We start from the raw sequence: 21308 nt of genomic DNA, 5'->3' as shown, positions 1-21308 counted from the left end.
TGACCCTCAAGGAGCTGAAAAAGTCCCCATTCACTTAGCGGTTTCTAGATGCCAGGTACTGTGCCATGCAGCTGTCACAGAGCCTGAAAGCACCCCTGTGAGGGCTGTCATCATCATCATCATCATTATTCCCATTTTACAGACGAGGAAAATGAGGCTCAGAGAATTTGGCTCACCCAGGATCACACAACCTGCAAATAATCTGCTTTGATCAGTAAACATACCCTCTGCTTTTCATTTACTGTCTCCCTCATAGAAGGCAACCTCCTTAGAGGCAGGCCTGTGTCTCCCCTACGCTGCTCAACCCCTCGCCCAGAACATGGAATGCGCTCAGCAAATATCTGTGCAGTGAATGAACCCACGGTGGATGAACGTCTGTCTGCCTGGGTCCCTGCTGTCTCTTTGCTCTGTGATCTCTTTCTGCCTCTCACTGTCTCCATTTGTCCTGCTGGGGTCTCTGTGCCTGGAGAGCCTGCGTGGGTGGAGGACTGGTTAAGCAGATTCCCCCTTCTCACCTGCACCAGCTTAGGACCCCGAAGCTTAGGTCCCTGAGCACCCACGGTGCGGACACCCCAGGCAGCCAGTGGAGGGGGCAGGGCGGCAGGAAGCAGGCAGAGGAGGGGGCAGGAGCCGGTTCAGCAGGAGAGCCTGGGGGAGAGCCCTGCTGAAAGCTGGAGGTCCCCCGCCACTGCCACGACCCTCGGCCTCTGTCTCCTCTCCAGCAGGCTGGGCACCGAGGCCCGGCCCTAAGTCCCAGGTGTGGTCCGCTGCTCCTCTCCTAGAGACGCCGCCACCGGGCACAGAGCGCTTGGCCAAACAAGTCAGAAGACAGGGCGGTGCTCGGAGAGAGGGGAAGCCCCTCATCTCTGAAGCAAACTTTGGAAAGTAGTCGCTGAGGCAGTGCTTCCTGAAGTTGCCTAAGCATACGAATCATCTCAGAGTGTTTGCTAAAAGGTATATTTCTGGTCCCACTCGGAAGGACCTATTCAGAAATTGCGGGATGTTGGGGGAAGCACAAGTCCTGCCTTGATGCCTTGCATGCCACCTCTGGTGTCCACCCACCTCCCCGGACCTCTGCGAGAAAATGCCCAGACTCACCATGTCTTTGACCAGCAAGTGTCCAGAGGCGAAGGCGATTGAGTTGGGGGGTGTCGAGACTGGGAGCATGAAGGCATAGGAGCAGCCGACTGTGCCAGGGATCATCAAGTACAGGGGGTGCACCCTCAGACGGATGGCCTGGGCCCAGGAGGGGCGGGAGAGACCGAGCCCGAGAAATACAGAGAAACCACACGGGAGATGGAGACAGGTGGAGAGACAGAGACGCATGGAGAGAGATTGGCGAGTGAGAGAGAACAAGAGAAACAAACGGGAAGATGGATTTAAAGACACACAGAGAGAAATGCAGCCAGAATGGACACACAGGCAGAAATAGAGACAGACAGACAAGAAGAGAACCAGACCGAGGGAGATATGGAGAGAACATTCCTAGGTTAGCGACATTCCAAGCACATGCAGGTTCATCAGGGAGGATGGGCTGGGGAGATTATTTGAGAACACTCCCTCTTCCAACTTGAGTGCGTATCAGAATCACCTGGAGGGCTCGTTAAAGCCCAGAGCGCTCGCCCCGCCTCCTGCAGAGTTGCTGAGTCAGCAGGTCTGGGGCAGGGGCCCCAAGAATTTGCATCTCTAACAAGCCCCCAGGTGATGCTAAGGCTTCTGGTCCAGGGACCACATCTTGAGAATCATGGCTCTAAAAAACCTCAAGTCCCCTGCCTGGTCCTTCTCTCAGCCTAACAATCCAAACAGCTGGCCGCTGGGTACCTTTTGTTGGGGCCTCACTGGATTTCAGAGATAAAGAGAGCTCAAGGTAGCACCCGTCGGCACTCATTTCCAAATTTCTAAGACCGTGTGGATCAAAGGTGTCTGTGGGTTGGCCTCAGTTAGCAGACCACCGGTTCATCACTTCCCCCAAATGACATGTCCACCTGTAACTCATGTTGATCACTTCGCCAGCATTTTATTTAAGATAAGGATTTCTGGCCCCTCTAGGGAATTTTTGTAAACCAAAGCATATACATTTTCTCAAAAAGCACTAAGATCACCCCCTTGCATGTAAAATGTTTTGATTTTGATGATAAGCAACGTTTAGAAGAATAAATCATTTGCTAGTATCTTCTTCAGCAAAAGCGGCCCCTGCAGACCTGATTGGGTCTGCTCTCCCTCCTCTCCCCCAGAGCATCCCCATCTCTCTCAATTGCCAGATCCATCAGATCCTGGGGAAGGGTGTGATTAAATCCAATCACACTTAGCAAGGCTATGGGGACCCCTACCCCACGCTGCTGGTGGGAGTGGAAATGGCACGCCCACACTTGGGAGGGCAATTTGTCCATCTCTTACAAAATTGTAAATGCACATGCTCTTTCACCCAGGGATCTCAGCTCTGGAGATCTAGATGTATCTACATATAAAAAGGTGCTCAGACAGGGAGAGGCCAAGGCAGCATTGTTGGGAAATAGCAGAGGCTGGAAACAACCTCTGTGTTCATCGGTAGAAGATTGCTTCAATAAAATCAACAACTATGGATTCATAGTGGAATATTCTCCAGTCATTGAGAAAGAATAAAGTGTATCTGTGTGTGCTAATACAGTGTGATATCCATTATAAATTGATGCATAAATAAATAAAAAGCAAAAAGTGATTCAGATAGTGTGCCTGGTATATCACTGTTTACATACAAAGCATATACTTGCAACACATTTAATTTTATCATTTTGGTCTATATTGAGATAATCATATGGTTTGGTCTTCTTTAGTCTATTTAAATATAAAACTATACTGATAGTTTCTGTTAATCAGTTTTGAAATTTCTAGTAGAATTCATACGATCTTGGATCCATTTTGTTATTCGCATCTTTGTTTACATGTGACATTGAGTTATAACTTTCTTTTCCTTTGCTCTCCTTCTGTTTTTTGGTGTCAGGGTTTTGCTGACCTTGTACCTTGATTGAACAGCTTTCTCGATCTTTCTGTGCTCTGGAACACTTGGGGTAAGTGGGGACTGTCTGTTCCTTGAAGGTTTGCTAGCCCTCACCTCAGACATCCCTCTGGGGCTAGTGATTTTTAGAGCAGCGATTCTCCACCGGGGATAATTCTGTCTCCCCAGGAGACATTTGGCAATGTCTAGAGACATTTTGGATTGTCACAATTTAGGGGGGATGCCTTTGGTATCCAGTAGGTAGAGAACAGGGATACTGCTAAACATCCTACAGTTCACAGGACAGCTTCACATAACAGAATTCTCCTGCCCAAAATGTCAATAGTGCTGAGAAACCCTGCTTTAGAGGGAGGCTAGGGCTTTGCCTACCATTAGAATTTCTCCTAAGGTTATTTGTCCACTCAGATTTCCTACTTCTTCTTAATCCATATTTGGCAATTCCTATTTTCCTAGAAAACTCTCCACGTCAGCATGGGTTACTTTTCCCAAAGGAGGGAATTTGGTGCATTTGGAAAATATTTACTCTGTTTATGCATTTCTTAAAGAAAAAAACAGTATTCTTTTAAAAAAAAATATCATGGTTCTGACACTATCATGCATTTTGGACGAGAGCAATGACCAACTGTGGCTCCTGGGGGAGCTCCCCGGAGCGAGGAAGAGGTTTCTGAACGTGTGCTGGGGAGAGGTGTTTCCCTCCCGCCCCAGGACCCTGTGTGGACCCTCACCAGCTCCGCCAGGACAGGCAGAAAGATGACGATCGTGGCCGTGTTGCTGGCAAACTCCGTGAAGAAGGCGACGACCACAGTGATGAGCAGCACGGCCAGCACGGGCGGCACCTGCTCCAGCGGGTGCAGCTGCCCGCCAATCCACGCCGACAGCCCCGACTCCTGCACAGGGGAGGAAGCAAGGACGCCTCTTCACCCCCAGCCCTCCAACAGCTGCCCCCACCCCGAGCCTGGGCCAAGCGGGGAGGGTTAGGGTTGGCCACAGCGCTGACAACTACACCCTTTCAGAGAGGGTAAGTCACCTGCGCAAGGTCACATGTTCCAGCCTGGACTTCAGTCAGCTTCTCCGCTTCCTGAGCTGCTCTGTACTCCATACTCTGCAGGCCCAGGGCCCAAACCCCTGGATCCTCAAATAATCCATTTGCTTCTCCAAATAATCCATTTGGTTGTGGGACCCCTAAACTTGGGAGAGGGGAACTGGACCCTCCATGCTAAATCTTCTCATTCCTCCAGTGATGGTTATTAATTACAAAAATATTAACACATTTATACAAAATATTCATTATTAATTTTATAATTATTATGTATTAATACATACCAAATATATACAAGATATTATATATATCATATAAAATAGGAAACGTGTCAGATTATATCAAATACAACACAATGAATAGGATTATCAATAATAAAGATATTTATAATGAGTATTACAATGGTGGTACCACAAACAGTAACATTAGTAACATATTATTCATTATCATAAGAATCACCATTATTGAGGCTTTACAGGGCGCCAGGCACCTGCCTGCAATACCTCCCTGACTCTTCCCAACCATCGAGCAAGGTAAGCTTTCCTCCCTGTGTTACAGAGAAGGAACCCTAACTTGGCAAAGTTTTTGTGACTTGCTCAAGGTCCCCAAAATAGTGACTAAGATGTATTTTGCACTCAGGGCCACGTACGTCAGTAAACTAACATTCTCCTGCAAAGTTCCTTGTCACTGAGCACCCTCCACTGGATACACCAGACTGTCACTGCACCTCTTAATGAAGGGCAGTGCCCAGAGTGGACCACTGCCCTCCAGGACAGAGAAAAGACAAGGTAGACTGTCTCCTCCCTGACTCCAGACTACACCTGCCATCAACGCTGCAGAATTACCTCCGAGCTCTCTCTCTGCTGAGTTCTCCAGGAATTACTGTACTTACGAGTATTTAATAATGATACTCTCCCCCACCTCTGTCCTCACCACTTCAAATGTATCGTTAACAACCCGGAATCCAATGCACCTTCATTAAGACCACAAAGAGGAAAAACTGATGTAAAATTGTGCTCGATGCTACCCCCTGGTGGTGCCACGCAGCAATATCTCATTAAAGCTGCAAGGGCGCTGCCTAGGTCGTTTTCTTAACAAAGATAACAAAGCTGTAGGCTTCGGAGCTGATCAAGAGCAGAGTTGGATTAGACCCATAACGTTTAGAATCAAGTGTATGTCTACCATAGCCCTTTTATGGTAGACATACACTTGTATGTCTACGCAGTATCTTTTGGTACCAACAAACTTCGGTTTATCAGAGAAAATTTATGCTCTTTCGTGTTTAATAGAAAATTTGCTGCTTATTCCAGAACTTAAACTTTCATAGTGGATTCTAGAATACAGTATTCTGTTTTTACATAAATAAAATAATACATTTGTCTATACAGTATGACTTAAAAGTTACCTTCAAGGAATGAATAATACACGCTTAGTTTTCCCTAGAAGAGACCTTATAAAATTAAGGTGCTTCTTTCATATCTGCACTGTTTGATAGCTTAGAAATTATAGTATATGGCAGAGTCGAGCCCCAGCCCCTCCTCTGGCCCAGGGAACGCTGCAGGGAAAAATGGGTCCACTAGCTTTTCCCAGAGGCCACAGCTCTGGCAAAGAGGCCGACAGCAGTGTGTGCAATTAAATGGAGAGCGGCTGGAGAGAGGGAATATTAATGACTTGGATGAATGAGGAGCCAAGAGCTTCCCTGTAGCCGGGCCTCTGGGTGCCAGGCTTCCAGCCAACGTCCCAGCAGCCACTCAGGGCCCTGGCTCAGCTTCCGTAGCCGGAGGGAGGTCTGGCAGCTTCCAGAGAGAGGAGACCCGCCAGCTGCTCTCAAGGGGACTCGAACGGGCTTCACCTGCCCTTTCCCATTCCCTTAGAATCAGAAGCTCTGTTTCCTTGGAAACACACAGCCACATGGTTTTCCCAGGGACTCCAGGACCAACAATGGGCAAGGTCAGAGGCAGCATGCCCAGGGGGTGAGGACAAGGGCTCCGGAATCAGATTAAGTTTGTCCCCCCACCTTAATCCATTCTAGCTGTGTCATCCTGGGCAAGTAACTTAACCTCTCTGTGCCTCATTTCCTTTTCTGTAAACTGAGATGTACCAGTCCCTGTCCCAGAGGGTTACTGTCGGGAGAAAAGGAGCTAATCTGTAAAGCACTTAGAAAAGTGCTTGGGCACCGGGCAAGTGCCCAAAACATGCCAGCTGCCATTAGTGGCATCAAGTCACGAGATGTCAGAGGGGGCGGAACACTCAGAAATTGCCCAGTGCTGTGGTTGTCAAATTGTGCTCCTTATAGCCCCCACAGACGCCAAGAGGTACCTGAGGCCACATCGCAGGATGGGAGGGGGAGGCTGAGCTGGCCCCCTCTTCCTCCTCCTTTCCCAGTTCCACGAGGTCCTCTCTCCCTGATCTCTCTGACATATAGTAGGGTCAGATCTTAAAGGAGGGTGTTATGGTAGAAGTGGAATGTTTAAAGCTAAAATCTCTGGGACTTCCCTGGTGGCGCAGTGGATAAGAATCCGCCTGCCAATGCAGGGGACATGGGTTCGATCCCTGGTCCGGGAAGATCCCACATGCCGCGGAGCAACTAAGTCCGTGCGCCACAACTACTGAGCCTGCACTCTAGAGCCACCAGCCACAACTACTGAGCCTGCGATCTAGAGCCTGTGAGCCATGACTACTGAGCCCGCGTACCTAGAGCCCATGCTCCGCAACAAGAGAAGCCACCGCAATGAGAAGCCCGCGCACCGCAACGAACAGTAGCCCCCGCTCGCTGCAACTAGAGAAAGCCCACGCGCAGCAATGAAGACCCAACGCAGCCATAAATAAATAATAAATAAATAATCTTTTTTTAAAAAGTTGAAATCTCAATAGAAAACCCTTGAAAAGCTCTTTTAAAGCCTCATAAAACACAATAGGCTCAGCTGTGTGTGTACAACTCTGTATAAGAATTCTTAGGTAGAGAGAGCCAGTCAGTTTGATTAAAGGAAAGGATGAGGACTTTACGCACACGTGTGAACATTCAAACCATTGTAATACTTACAAGCTGTGTGGCATTGGGCAAATTAATGAACATCTCTGTTCCTTGATTTCTTCAAGGGGTTGTGGTGAGGCTTAAATGAGTACAGGTAAAAACGATTCCTCTATATAGTAAGTACTGAACAGGGCTTATTATTATTTATTTAACTTAACAAACACTTAATATAGTGCTCACTCTGTGCTGGGCACTCTTCTAAGCATTTTGCTAATGTTAACTTATTAATCTTCGAAACAACTCCATGAAGTAAGTAGCATAAATATCTATATTTTATGGTTGAAGAAACTGAGGCACAAAGAGGTTGTGATTTGCCCAGATAAGTCAGATAAGTTTGGAATTTTGAGCCCAGGATCTGGCTCTTACTTCATCAGTCTACCTTGTCAATAAAATAACAACAACAACAGCAACAATAATAATAATAAGATAACTCTCCAGCAGGAAATGAGGGATTCAGGAGAATACACACATTTCTACTTGCCTATAGGGTCTGTTCCACCCTGATTTAATACCAAGCTTGTATCACTGAATATATTTGTAGATAAGTTTATTGTGGGTAGAGATTAAAAGAGATATAAATGAAGGTGTCAGAATAAGACCTTTTTCTATGAGACAGTAAAATTATAATAACAGGAAAAGTTGCAAGGTTGACATAGGCTGCTGGTTTTAGCACCTGGTCTGTATCAGCCCTCTGCTAGGTACTTGCCATCCATCATGTCATCAGTCCTCAAAACAGCCCATATTGTAGGTCTTGTCCAACAAATATTTATTAAACGAGCATGTTATGTACCAGGACTTTTCTAGATGCTTAGAACAGCAATGGATAAGACAGGTACGGTCCCTGCCCTTGTGGAGCTTACATTCTAGTAACAGAGATACCAATAGACAAACAAACAAATGAACAGGATAACTTGGGGGGTAGGTATGGTGTAAAGGAAATAAGTGGGGTGATAAGAGGGAGAGTGACTGTGAAGGGTGGACGCTACTTTAGACAGGGTGGTCAGGGATGGTCTCTCTGAGGACGTGGCCTTGGAGCCGAGACCTGAGGGTAAGGACTCAGAGATCTCAGGCAAGAGCATTCGGCAGAGAGAAAGCAGATGCAAAGGTCCTGGGGTGCAAATGACTCGTGTGGTTGAGGAACACTAAGGGGCCAGTGGGACTGGAGGGGAGCCCACGAGGGGATAGAGGTAAGGGCTGACAGCAGGAAGGTAGGCAGGGGCTGTCGTGTGTAGGCCAAGGCAAGCCATCAGACTGGAGTCTAACTATATGGGCAGTTTTGCAGCGGGAGAAACCTGCAGTGAGGACATCAAGTGGTCAAGCTCAGAGCAAGCACTGGGATCTGCTTCCAGCCCTTCAGAACCAGCAGGTGGGAGTCCAGTCCCAGTGCAAAGGCCTCTAAGCCCCAGGAGGCCTGGCTGTGACCTGGCGAGGGCACTGGGCAGGGCTAGGAAGCAGGACATGCCATGAGCACTCTGGTCCCTCCTACAGCAGGCCCCCTGTGGCGGGGGATGGTACGAGCAGGGGTTGGGGGAGGGAGCAGCTGTCACACAAAGTCCTTTTTGAACAGAAACCGCGGCCAGCAGCCCAAGGCTGGGCCTGGAGCCAGACTGGCCTCCCGGCATGCTCAGCGGTCCTGCAGCCAGGCCCACTGAGAGCCAGGCTTTGTCCACCACTCCCTGAGCCTGGAGAAGCCTTTGGGGTGCAGGTCAGACTCAGGGTGAGGCGAGGTTCATATCATCTCGATAAATGGCATCATTTCCACCGAGTTGCTCAGGGCGAGAACCTCCCCTTTTCCATAATATCTAATCATAATAAACAACTATGTTTGGCTATGTTCTAAGTTCTCCACATGTATTAATTCACTTAATAAGTGTAACAACTCTATGAGATGGGCACCATTATTATGCCCATTTTACAGATTAGGAAATGGAGGCACACAGCTCAGAGGTGAAAGATCGACTCCAACCCAGATGGTCTGGGTCCACCGCCCATGCTTTCTACCATTGCATTGCATGGCCTCCTCAAGGCCATGGTTAACATGCCACTTCCTCCCAGAAGCCTTCCCTGATACATCCCCAGTAGGAGGCAATAGTGAGAATAGTGAGAAGAGTCAGACAGATGCAAGTTCAAAGCCCAGCTCTGTTACCTATGAGCTGTGTTCCCTAGCATGAGTCACTTAACCTCTCTGGTCCTCAGGATTCCTAAAATGGAGACAAAAACAGTACTTTTGCTCATCCATCCTTTTGTTCCTTTTGAAGTCTGTACCTTTGTATGTGTCATTTATTGAAAAAAATGAACAAAATAAAAACACATTTCACAAAAAAAGAGTAGCTATGTAGAGAAGCTGGATGTGCCCCCCAGTCCCCCTTCAGTGCGGCCTTGGTGTGGGGTCCATAGCGTGATGGTTCCGCTCTCGGGACTCTGAAGGCCTTTTGCCCCAGCGCAGGGAGTGCGGGCAGCAGACGGCCTTCACTGTCAGCCCCTGAGGGACCGTCTCAGACTGGGAAGTTGTCCTGCCCGAGGTTACACCACTCCTGGCGTGGAGTCTCCCCACCTCTCCTGCTTCCTTCCCTCCCTTCCAGAGGGCACAGCCTAATGCCTGCACACTAATCCCCGCCTCAGAGTCAGCCTCCTGGAAGCTGAACCCGCAATCACCATGCAGTGAGTGTTTCGAGAGAACACGCAGGGAGCTCTTGGCTCCTTTTAGCGGTGTATCCCTTCATTTACTCTCTTCTTTAATTACTCCCAACAACCCCATAGAGTAAGAACTCCGAGCCCATTCATAGCTGAGAAAACTGGTGCCCAGAAGGGTTAAGGAACTTGCCTAAAGGGCCCCAGCAAGGAGTAGGATAGCTTGTATTTGAATCCAGGTACTCAGATCCCCAAGCCTGGGCTTCCGTAACACTATTTGAAACTGATCATTAAAACTGAATTTTATATAAAAAAAAAAAAAACTGAATTTTATAATGCCATTTGCAGCAGCATGGATGGACTTAGAGATTATCATGCTAAGTGAAGGAAGTCAGAAAGAGAAAGACAAATACTGATATCACTTATATGATATCACTTATATGTGGAATCTAAAATATGACACAAATGAACTTATTTACAAAACAGAAACAGACTCACAGACATAGAGAACAGACTTGTTGCCAAGGGGGAGAGGGGTGGTGGAGGGATGGATTGGGAGGTTAGGATTAGAAGATGCAAATTATTATATAGAGAATGGATAAACAACAAGGTCCTACTGTATAGCATAGGGAACTATATTCAATATCCAGTAATAAACCATAATGGAAAAGAATTTGAAAACAAATGTGTATAAATATATATATATATATATATAAAACTGAATCAATTTGCTGTACAGCAGAAATTAACACAGCATTGTAAATCAACTTTACTTCAATAAAATAAATTTTTTTAAAATCTCCCAATTTCCCAATTCATCCCACCACTCCCACCCTCCCACCCCACTTTCCCCCCTTGGTGTCCATACGTTTGTCCTCTACATCTGTGTCTCTATTTCTGCCTTGCAAACACAAAACTGAATTTTAAAAAGTAAGCAATTTGAGAAGTAATTTCAGGTTTCCTTTACCTTAATTTCCCATTGACCCTTAATTGGCTGTGGCCTTGAGTACCTCGGCTTACATGGAGAAATTTAGGGGTGGGGTGGGGCCCAGCTTCATGAGCTGTGGGTTCAAATCCCAGCTCTGCCTTCTGGCTGCGCAAAAGTAGGCAACTTGTTTAGCCTCGAGTTGCCTCCATTTCCTCATCTTGGAAATGAGGACAGCAACAGTATCTACTTCAACTGTGTCTTTGAAGATTAACAGAGTCAGTATTTGCAAAGTGCTTCCTGAGGTGCCTGGCACTTGGGAAGTTCTCAAGAGTGAGCCGTTAGGCAGCTGGACTCTGAAATCAGATGGACTGGAGTTCGAACCCCACCCCTTAAGCAGAGGGCAACTGTATGACCTTAAGAGAATTGCTTCATTTTTCCAGGCCTCGGTTTTTCTACCTGGAAAATGGGTATAAAAATATTCCCGGGACTTCCCTGGTGGCACAGTGGTTAAGAATCCACCTGCCAGTGCAGGGGACACGGGTTCGAGCCCTGGTCTGGGAAGATTCCACATGCTGCAGAGCAACTAAGCCTGTGCGCCACAACTACTGAGCCTGCACTCTAGAGCCCATGAGCCACAACTACTGAAGCCTGCGCACCTAGATCCCGTGCTCCGCAACAAGAGAAGCCACCGTGATGAGAAGCCTGCGCACCGCAACAAAGAGTAGCCCCCGCTCACGGCAACTAGAGAAAGCCCGTGTGCAGCAACGAAGACCCAACCCAGCTAAAAATAAAAAAAATTTTTTAAATAAATATTCCCTAACCCTGAGAGCCAGTGTGAGGATTCAATGAGATAATATGTTATGATACATGTTGGACACTGAAGCTGCACTTCCTCTGAGCAGGGCTGGCTGTGCTGAGACCACGTGCCTCCAGAAATTCTGCTCTGTCAGCGCCTCCCTCGCCTCAGTCTAGTCCCGGCTCTGCCTCTGTGCTCACAGAGCCCTCTAGAATAACATTAATAGTAACACCAAGTAATTAATATTCACAACACCTAACATAGCGGTCAAGAGCATAGGCTCTAGAGCCAAACTACCTGGATTCTAATCCTGAGTACATAGCTGTGTGGCCTCAGGCAAGTTACTTTACCTCCCTGTGCCTCAGTTTCCTAATCTGTAGAATGGGGATAGCGATGGCATCTATCTCATAGGCTTGCTGGGAAGTTTAAATGCGATATGTGTAAAGCACGTTGAACAGTGCCTGGTACAGGGTGAGCCCGCTAGGGTGTTACTCTTCTGTGCTCACAGGACCCTCTAGTCATGATATTAGTAGTAGTACTAGTGTAATGCTCACTGCAAGCTCCTTGCGATTCTCCATCGTACCTTTTTCCTCTCTTTCTGGGCAGCGCCAGGCACAGTATGGAGCTGTGAGGTGTCCATTCTGATGACCCCCATGTGGCAGGTGGGGAATCTGCGGTGCCCGCGGGGCCCGTGTAGCCTGCGCCCTCTGCGGCTGCCCCGGGACTGGCGCTCGCCTCCCCAGGCTGCAGCCCGCTTGCTGCTCTTACCTCACAGCCTTTGGCCATGGCGAAGCCCCCTCCCAGGAGAAGGATGATGTTCCAGGGCACCGTGTCCTGAGCCTTCTTCCACGTCAGCAAGGGCTCTGTCTCTGTGTTGGGAGCTGGGCAGAGAGAAGGCACTTAGCCTGGAAGGGGACACCCTTCCCCCCCGGGCAGGGAGGGGACCCAACACACATTCAGGACAGTCAGCCGGAGGAGGGGATACCGGCCCCAGCAGCCCCATCTTGGTGGGGACACTCAGGGGTCTCCAGGAAGCCACAATCTGGCTCCAGCGTCTGATTTGGGGCGTCTGCTCTACTCAGAATGCAGCTTGAGAATCTCCTGGAACTGGGCAGTCCACACGCAGAACATCCTTTAAATCTCATAACAGCCCTTCTGGGTAAGTACTACTTTCACTCTCATTTACAAGAGAAAAGGCCCTCTTTGTAACTGAAGGTGTACAGAGAGGGAAAAAAGAGGAAGGGAATGCAGGAGAATAGAAACCAAGGGAATGTTTGGTCCATGGAAATACAGGATGATTTGTATTTCTTCAAAAGCAGCCATGTCTGCAGTAGTTAGAACAAGGGGTCGGCAAATGTCTTCTGTAGCGAGTTGGAGAGTGACTAATTTAGGCTTTGCGTGCCTCTGTTGCAGCAAGGCTGCCACGGTAGCATGAAAGCGCCACAGACAAAACGGACACACGTGGGTGTGGCAGTGTTTCCATGAAATTCTATTTACAGAGTGGGTGGCAGCCCAATTTGGCCCACGGGCTATAGTTTGTCATCCCTGCATTGAGAGCAACCTCCTGGACCCTGGCTCACTGTGTGCCCTTGAAACGTGACCTTGCCTCTAAGCCCCCATATCCTCAGCCAATACCTGACACAATAATAGTACCTGGGGGTTCTTGTGGGCACTGATGAAGCAACGAGGGAGCTGTGAGTGGAGGGACGTTTCTGTTTAGTTTGCAGCCGTATCCCAGTGTCCCTGCCTGACACCTGGAAGTCACTCCATAAGTACTTGTCGAATAATATATTCAACACACACAGCCCAGTGCCTGGTGCCGAATAAGCACTCTTGAACTGGCACTCTTCACTGTGGGCTGCCAGCGGCCTCTCTGGAGGAGGATGGGTCTGGCCCATTCACAGCAGTTCGCCCTCTGTCAGGACAGTTCCTGGTTAAGTACCCATTGATATTTTGTTTCACCTTTTCAGTGTTTTTCAAAATTTTACACCGTGGTTTTCTAAAACAAAAGTTAATAATTGGATAATAAAGACAATCAAAGCTACTTAATAAAGGCCCTCCTAGATAATTTGCAGCCCTTGGGTTCAGATGTCACACACCACCAGGGGATTCTTGGGCCAAACACAATGTATGATTTAAGCCCAGAACTAGAAGAGGCAGCTGGAGATGTCAGGAGGCCCAGCCCTCTGCCTTCAGGCGATAAAATAGCATTTCATTAAAGAGACAGCCAAGGTCTGAAAAAGTAAAGTGACTCACTTTACAGGGTCGGACAGGGGAGGCAGAAGGCCCTGAGATGAGTTTAACATAATGCAGGTTAAGTGAGTTAAGTCGTGAGCGCTTATAAGACGGCTCACCATATGGTCATTACCATTAACGTTAGCTGTTATTGCCTTTATTATTTTCCCATCCAACCATGCCCTTGTCACTGTTTCTCATAAGTGCAGCCTCTAACTGTCTAAATTTCTCACTTCCACGTTATGCCAGCTGCCTTCTAGAGCAGTAGCTGAAAGCACAGGCTTTGAGGTGGAACTAGAATTCAACCCTGGCTCTGCCATTCGGCTATGTGACTTGCGCTAGTGGCTCCACCTCTCTGAGGCTCAGTGTCCTCATCTGCAAAAGGGAGCAACAGTACCTTCTCAGAGGCCAGTTGGGAAGATGACACGGGCCCATATATGCAAAGGGCTCAGCACAGGATGTGGCCCAGAGCAAGTCCTCGGTCATTTATTTAACAAGTGTATATTGGGGACCTACCATGTGTCGAGCACTCTTCTAGACACTGGGGATATGGAAGTGGCGAAAACAGAGAAAGTCCTGCCCATTGGAAAACTTACATTCCAATAAGTGAGGCAGGTGATAAATCAATAAACGTATAATGTTGGGACATTTTATGTGCTATGAAGAAAAAGAAAATACAGGAAAGGGACAGAGTGACAAAGGAGGGGTGCTTTTATAGATGGTGTAGTCAGAGAAGGCTTCTCTGGGGAGGTGACATTAGGACAGAGTCTGAATAGAGTGATGGAGTGAGCCATGCAGATATCTGGAGGAAGAGCTTGTTGGGCAAAGAGGAAATGGAAGCTGTCACCATCCACATGGTGGTCATCCTCCTCCTCCTCATCAACAACACCCTCCACCTCCTCTTCCTCCTCCTCACCATCCACATCATCATCCTCATCATCATCAACATCCTCCTCCTCCTCCTCCTCATCATCATCCTCATCATCATCATCACCATCCACATCATCATCATCATCAACATCATCCTCATCATCCACATCATCATCATCCTCATCATCCACATCATCATCATCATCATCATCCACATCATCCACATCATCATCATCATCCTCATCATCCACATCATCATCATCATCATCATCATACACATCCTCTTCCTCATCATCCACATCCTCCTCCTCATCATCATCAAGCAACACCCTCCACCTCCTCTTCCTCCTCCTCACCATCCACATCACCATCCACATCATCATCATCATCATCATCAACATCCTCATCATCCACATCATCATCATCATTATCATCCACATCATCCACATCATCATCATCATCATCATCCACATCCTCCTCCTCATCATCATCAACACCCTCCACCTCCTCTTTCTCCTCCTCGCCATCCACATCACCATCCACATCCTCATCATCATCATCATCAACATCATCCTCATCATCATCCACATCATCCTCATCATCATCATCCACATCATTCTCCTCCTCCTCATCAACAACACCCTCCACCTCCTCTTCCTCCTCCTCACCATCCACATCATCATCCTCATCATCATCAACATCCTCCTCCTCCTCCTCCTCCTCATCATCCTCATCATCATCATCACCATCCACATCATCATCATCATCAACATCATCCTCATCATCCACATCATCATCATCATCATCATCCACATCATCATCATCATCCACATCATCATCATCATCACCATCAACAACATCATCCTCATCATCCACATCATCATCATCATCATCAACATCATCCTCATCATCAACATCATCATCATCATCACCATCATTATTGTTCAACCACAAGCACAATGCCTGGCACATAGTGGGCAGAGCATCAATACTTGCTGACTGACCATAAAGGGAGTTGCAAGTGCAACTCAGATCCATAGAAGAATGGAAGACAGTGGGTAAGATAAGAAAATCAAGGTTGGCTTGGATGTCTGGGTTCCACCTCCTGTCTCTTTTTACCTAGCTGTGTGACCTTGATCAAGTCACTTTCTCTCCGTGGAAACTGACTGACCACTCTCTAAGGCTGCCTGTAAGACATGGGTGTTGAGTACTAGAAAGTATCATTTCAGCCAAGTCTGCACGGGCCCACTGGTTGCCGAAGGATGGGCAGTGCGGATGGAATTCCCTCTCCCCACCCACTGGGCAACACTGAAAACTCCAGTTCAAAGAACCCTCAGCTGAGGCAGGATGCTACACTCCATGGGCCAGATCCAACCTAGAGATGTGTTTTAACACTACTGGATGGGCCCACGTAGTATTCGTTTTCCAGTGTTAGTTGCCAAAGTTTAAAATCAGGGAGATTTCATAAAATTCCAGATTCTTTGCTTCTCTTAAAAAATCAGCAAATCTGGCAAAACTAGTCGTGCTTTCCTACACAGTGACAGTCAGGGGAGACTGAGTAACAGCTGCCCCCTTTATTTGGACATTGGCTTGGCTGTTTTCCACAGATCCCACCAGGCTCTGACACTGAAGGTCTTGCCAATTACGATCATCCTCTGCTGCTGTTTTCCTTGTAATACAGAAACTGTCCTCTGTTTCAAAAATGTGAAAGGAGAGATGGACAGGGAGGGCCAAGTTTCACCAAACACATTCTCCTGCATCCAATCAGCGGCACACAAAAATGTTATGTGGCGTTTGAGTTTGGACATGTCCTAGAGAACTGCTAAAGCCAGGGGTGAAAAGTGACTAAGGGCCCCACTCACTTCCTAACTGGGAAAGCAAGGCCCAGAGGGTATAGGAACTTTCTCAAGGTCACCCAGCAAATTCGTAACACAGCTGGGATTCCGCACATCTATGCCATAGTGCCCTCCCCACAGTCCCAGCTGAGAGGAAGCTCTGGGCCTTATGAGCCCACCCACAGGTGACAGAACCATGGCTGGGTACCTGATCTAGAGCAGCCAGGCCACAGGCTGGCCAGGAAGCTATGAGGCTACGAGGTGACACAGTAGGAAGCGATCTGCTTTTATAAGAACAAGCTGGACCAAGCAGTTTCTGACTCTCAGAAGCATCAGTAGGAAGTAGAGCGACAACTCGGTGAAGAGAAGTGATAACTGAAGATGCAAGAGCGGACAGAGAGAGAGGGCCGGGTGATATGGAGGCCGTGAGTGGGCTGAGTTCTGAGGAAGCAGAACGTATGAGGAAATAGGTACCGTGAGGAGGCAGTGGCTCGGAGGGAGCAGACACACCCGGAGAAGGAGTAAACCCTTTAAGAGAGTAGCTGCTACGAGGAAGCAGAGGGTGTGTGGGACTCGATGCTTCGAGAGACAGAAACAGGAGGCAGGAAGTAGCAGGAGCGGTGGGATTAGGTACTGTGAAGGAGAGGGCGCCACCCCACCAGGGAACAGGAGTTACAGTGAAGCGGCAACTAGGATGAAGCAGAAGCCACCAAGATGCCAAAACTCAGAAGCAGTAGAAACTCTGAACAGACCAAGAAATGATACCGAGAGTGGATGGTGAGGAATGCCGGCTGGCCGTAAGACAGAGAAGCAGAGAGGAAGAGAATAACTGAACCCCGTTCAGTGGCAGAGCCTCAGAGGCCACACCCTAAGCCCCCTCGGACCCAGGGCTAGGCTCCTCGAGGTCCAGCTCTGCTACAGTAACTTTCTGTGCGTCCCTGGGAAATCGGCTCCCTACTGGTCCGTATGCCGTACTGCACACACACAAAACCCCACTCCTCCTGAAAACTGGAGCTGTCCTGTGTAATATGCTATTTTTTTCCAACAATAGAAGATAGTTGGATCATGACCCCCTAGTTTCTGACTCCTGGTCCAGAGCTCATCCCACTGCCCCAGATGGAGATGGGTCAGTCACAGCCTCTGTCACAGGTGGCAGGTGTTGGCACCTTCCTCTGCAGACACTGGCTGGAATTCCGGTGGGGTCACAGATTGGTGATCTGAAGGCCAGCCTACAGGCAGTTTGGTGTGGAGGGCTCAGTGATTCCCTGAGGCTGAATCTGAATGCCTATAGCCAGTTTTGCCTCAGTTCCCCCACCACTTGCTATCTGTTTAAACCCAGCTTGCGGTTTTCATCTCTGGGCCCTTAGACAACTGACTTGCAACTCCTGCTTTGGGCCCAGAGTTTTTCCGGGCAAAGTCGAGGCTATTTTATAGGTACTTATATGACTAAAGAAAATATTAATAGATGTCCGCAAACCTCTTATTGAAGAAATTTAAAACATTTTATTTGTGGACACAAATTTGAATTTCATGCCATGTTCACGAGTCATGAAATATTTTTCTTTTGATTCTTTTCAACCATTTTAAGAATGTGGAAGCCATTATTCTTAGCTCACAGGCTGTATAAAAACAGCCAGCCAGCTGGATTTGGCCCATGGACTATAATTGCTAATCCCTGCCCTGGACTGTCACCTCTGGCAGCACTGAGTACCCAGACATGGTAAATGCTCAGACAGGGAAAGGGAAGAAGCAGCACCACGTGATTAGTACAATAGGGCTGTCAGTCCCAGGAGGGCCCTGCCTTCAGGCCACTGATTACCACGCTCCAGGCCACCGACACCCCAGCCTTGCCCACCTTACCTTTAAAGTCAAACCACCACTTGAGAGATGGCTTTTGGGACGGGAAGAAGAACAAGATGGTGACAATGGACACGCCAGTGACAGCATCAGAAATAAACCTACAATGACAAGGCCCCAAAGCATGTGACCCTGGGCATCTCAGCAGGCCAAGGTTTGGCAGATTTGCAAATGAGGATTTGTCGAAGGGAATTAGGCCCACAGTGAAGGGGACATTGTTGGAGGCCACCGGATTCTGTTCTGCACTGCAATCAGCAGGGATGCAACCACCCATGGATGCAGAAGCTCTTTATCCACTGCTCCCTGGGGCATTTAGACTCTGCTTGAGCCAAACAAATGTTTATCCTCCCATTTCAAGGACCCTAGGAAGAGGGACTTGATCAAAGAGGGGAGAATCTGAGAGCCACAGAAGGTTGGGGTCTATGGTACCCCCATGCATCACCATAACCGGGGCTCCTGTAACAGTCCTGTATGTATTTGTTCGGCTCCTGCTTGCATTCCTCCTGGGATGGGCAGCTTAGTACATGGAGATGCAGGCCATTCACACCAGCAGAGCCCAGATGGAGCCCACCTCATAGCCCCTCAAAACCTCACTACCACCTTGCAAGGATCCACAACATGTCCTATGGAGACATGAAGCCCACAGTAGTCTCAGAAACAGCCCTTGAGGGCAGGCATCTTCCATTTCAGATGAGGAATCTGAGGCTCCAAGAGCAATAGCAACTTGCTCAGGGCCAGACCATAGTCTGTAGAGGAGATGGCCTTGAACTCAGATACATCTGGCTCCAAGTTCAATGAAGCACAGAGCCAAGTGCCAACAAAGGGCTTTCAGCCCACATATTTGGGAATAAGAGTATTCAAACAGCCAAGAAACTGGAAAAGATGGTCAATATCACTGTAATAGAGAAATACAGATCAAAACACATGCTAACAGACAGGCAAAACGTGAAAAGGGTGATAATATCTAACGAGGATGTTGAGAAACACTTGCTGGCAATACATTTCAAAACTTTACATGTGAATACCCCTTAATCCAGTTGTTGTACCTCTAGGAATTTATCCTCAGGAAATAATTGGGCTCTTGTACACAGATTATGTACCGGGATGTTCATTATTGATAAGATTAGAAAAAATGGAGGATTTTTAGCAGGGACATGTTTAAATACATTGTGTATTACAATATATATAATGAAATACCCCTCAGCTGTTCACAAAAAGGATAAAAGATAATATCAATTGTTACATTTGACATGGAAATACAACCAAGTTACCTTGTACATTAAGAAAAAAAAAAGCAAGTTTTTATTTGCAGTATTGGACACGATCCAAAAAGGAATTGGTTAAATAAATTAAGATGTGCCCATTCTATAGACTACAATGCACTGTTTAAAAAGAATGAAGTAGGTCAGAAATAGCAAGTTGTCTATGAGCATATTATTGTATTTTCCAATTTTTTGTTATATGTAAACATATATGTATGTGTGTATGTATTAATATGGGTTGTGTGTTTGTATCTGAAATGTTATACACCAAACTGTTAATTGTGATAATCTCTGGCGAATGAAGGAAAACTAACTTTTACTTTTTCAATTTAGCATTGTTTGAGTTTTTTATAACGAGCATAATTTTGTAACTAAACAACAAAGAAAAAAGCAGATCACAAATACTATGTTTCATGTATATGTATAACTGAATCACTTTGCTGTACACCTGAAACTATCACAACATCGTTAATCAACTCTACTCCAATATACAATAAAAAGTTAAAAAAACAACAAATACTACGTTTACTGTAATCACATTTCTGTTTAAAAAATTCTTGTGTTTGCTAGGCTTCTTTTCAGTGAGTTTGCATGTGTTTTAAAATTAGTTGAATTGAGGTATAATTAACATGCCATAAAATGCACCCATTTTAAGGATATAGTTCAATGAGTTTTGCCTAATGTATATGGTCCTGTAACCACCAATGCGATCAAGATGTAGAACAGTTCCCAGACAGGTATTTTTTAAGTCAGAAAAAAGACGTACATCAGAACTGGAGACTGAGGTTCTAAGTGATTTTAACTATTGTTGGAATGTTTATAACACCAGTTTTCATTTGAAAACAAACCCAAAGTACCTACATTTTGGAAAAATAAAAGAATGGTAATAAGAGCCACTTCCTTTGGCTCCATGATATTATATTGTTTCTTCCTCATAAGAACCCTCATGAAATTGGAACGTATATCCCCCATTTTACCAGGGGTGGGGGGAGTCTGAGGCTCAGAGGGTGAAGTGTGTAGGGCTGCTCTATCCAGTATGGTCACCATGAGCCACATGTGTCTAGTGGACACTTGAAATGTGACAAGACTAAATGTGGCAAGTGTAAAACACACATCAGATTTTGAAGATTTAGTGTGGAAAAAAGAATGTAAACTAGCTCAACAATAATTTATTGTATGGATTACATATTGAAATGATATAGTGTTAAATAAAATACATTATTCAAATTAATTTCATCTGTATTTTTTTTTTTTTACTTTTGTATGTGACTACTAAAAAATTTAAAGTTACATTTGTGGTTCACATTACATCTCTATTGGATGGTGCTGATCAAAATCATCAGAGCTCGCCAAATCCAGAGGACATATCTTCCATCTAATCGTGTTCTAACTCACACCAGAATTTGACACATTTGCCCACTCACTCCTTCCTTAAACACTCCCCTCTCTTGGCCTGCGCTAGTCCGTTGCTCCAGTGTTTCCCCCTACCTCGTTGACTGCTTCTTCTCCATTTTCTCTAATGGGATCATTCTCTATACAGCTCCTAAATGTTGGGGTTCCTCAGAGTCTTCTCTACGCTCCTATATGCTTTCCCTGGCTGAGCCCATCAATTCCTAGGGATTTAAATTGGAAATTTATATGGTGACCCTCAGATTTATATCTGCAACCTGACTCCTCTGAGCTTCAGGCTTGCGCATCCAACTACCCTTTGCAGTATTTGAAAGGCATTCTAGACTTGACACGTCTAAAACAACTCCAAAATGGAACTGTTGATAAGCCACCCCCAACCCCCTAAAGAAATGTTATTTTCCAACTACCCACCTATG

The 21308-nt window shown here is 46.8% G+C and overlaps 2 protein-coding genes across 8 annotated transcripts in view; both read right to left on the bottom strand.

Moving 5' to 3' along the window:
* SLC13A3 (solute carrier family 13 member 3) overlaps positions 1–21308 on the bottom strand; it is a 94850-nt gene that overhangs the window by 2348 nt on the left and 71194 nt on the right. For all 7 annotated transcript variants that reach the window (XM_082362825.1, XM_082362823.1, XM_082362826.1 and 4 more), the window contains 4 exons: positions 18224–18321; positions 12192–12304; positions 3721–3882; positions 1099–1236 (listed from right to left, as the gene is read on the bottom strand). In XM_082362825.1, the coding sequence (XP_082218951.1) occupies positions 1099–1236; positions 3721–3882; positions 12192–12304; positions 18224–18321 (511 nt within the window). The remainder of the gene's footprint in view (positions 1–1098; positions 1237–3720; positions 3883–12191; positions 12305–18223; positions 18322–21308) is intronic.
* On the bottom strand, positions 14701–15500 carry LOC309614222 (uncharacterized protein; the record flags this gene model as incomplete). Its single annotated transcript, XM_082362315.1, has 2 exons — positions 14701–14767; positions 14807–15500. The coding sequence occupies one exon, from the start codon at positions 15498–15500 to the stop codon at positions 14847–14849; it is 654 nt and encodes a 217-aa protein (XP_082218441.1). The 3' UTR covers positions 14701–14767; positions 14807–14846.

Source organism: Balaenoptera borealis (genome assembly GCF_965194805.1).
Source record: "Balaenoptera borealis genome assembly, chromosome: 16".
In the NCBI taxonomy this organism is placed as follows: Eukaryota; Metazoa; Chordata; class Mammalia; order Artiodactyla; family Balaenopteridae; genus Balaenoptera; species Balaenoptera borealis.
The sequence above is the reverse complement of the archived record's forward strand: the minus strand, read 5'-3'. Positions and strand labels throughout refer to the sequence as shown.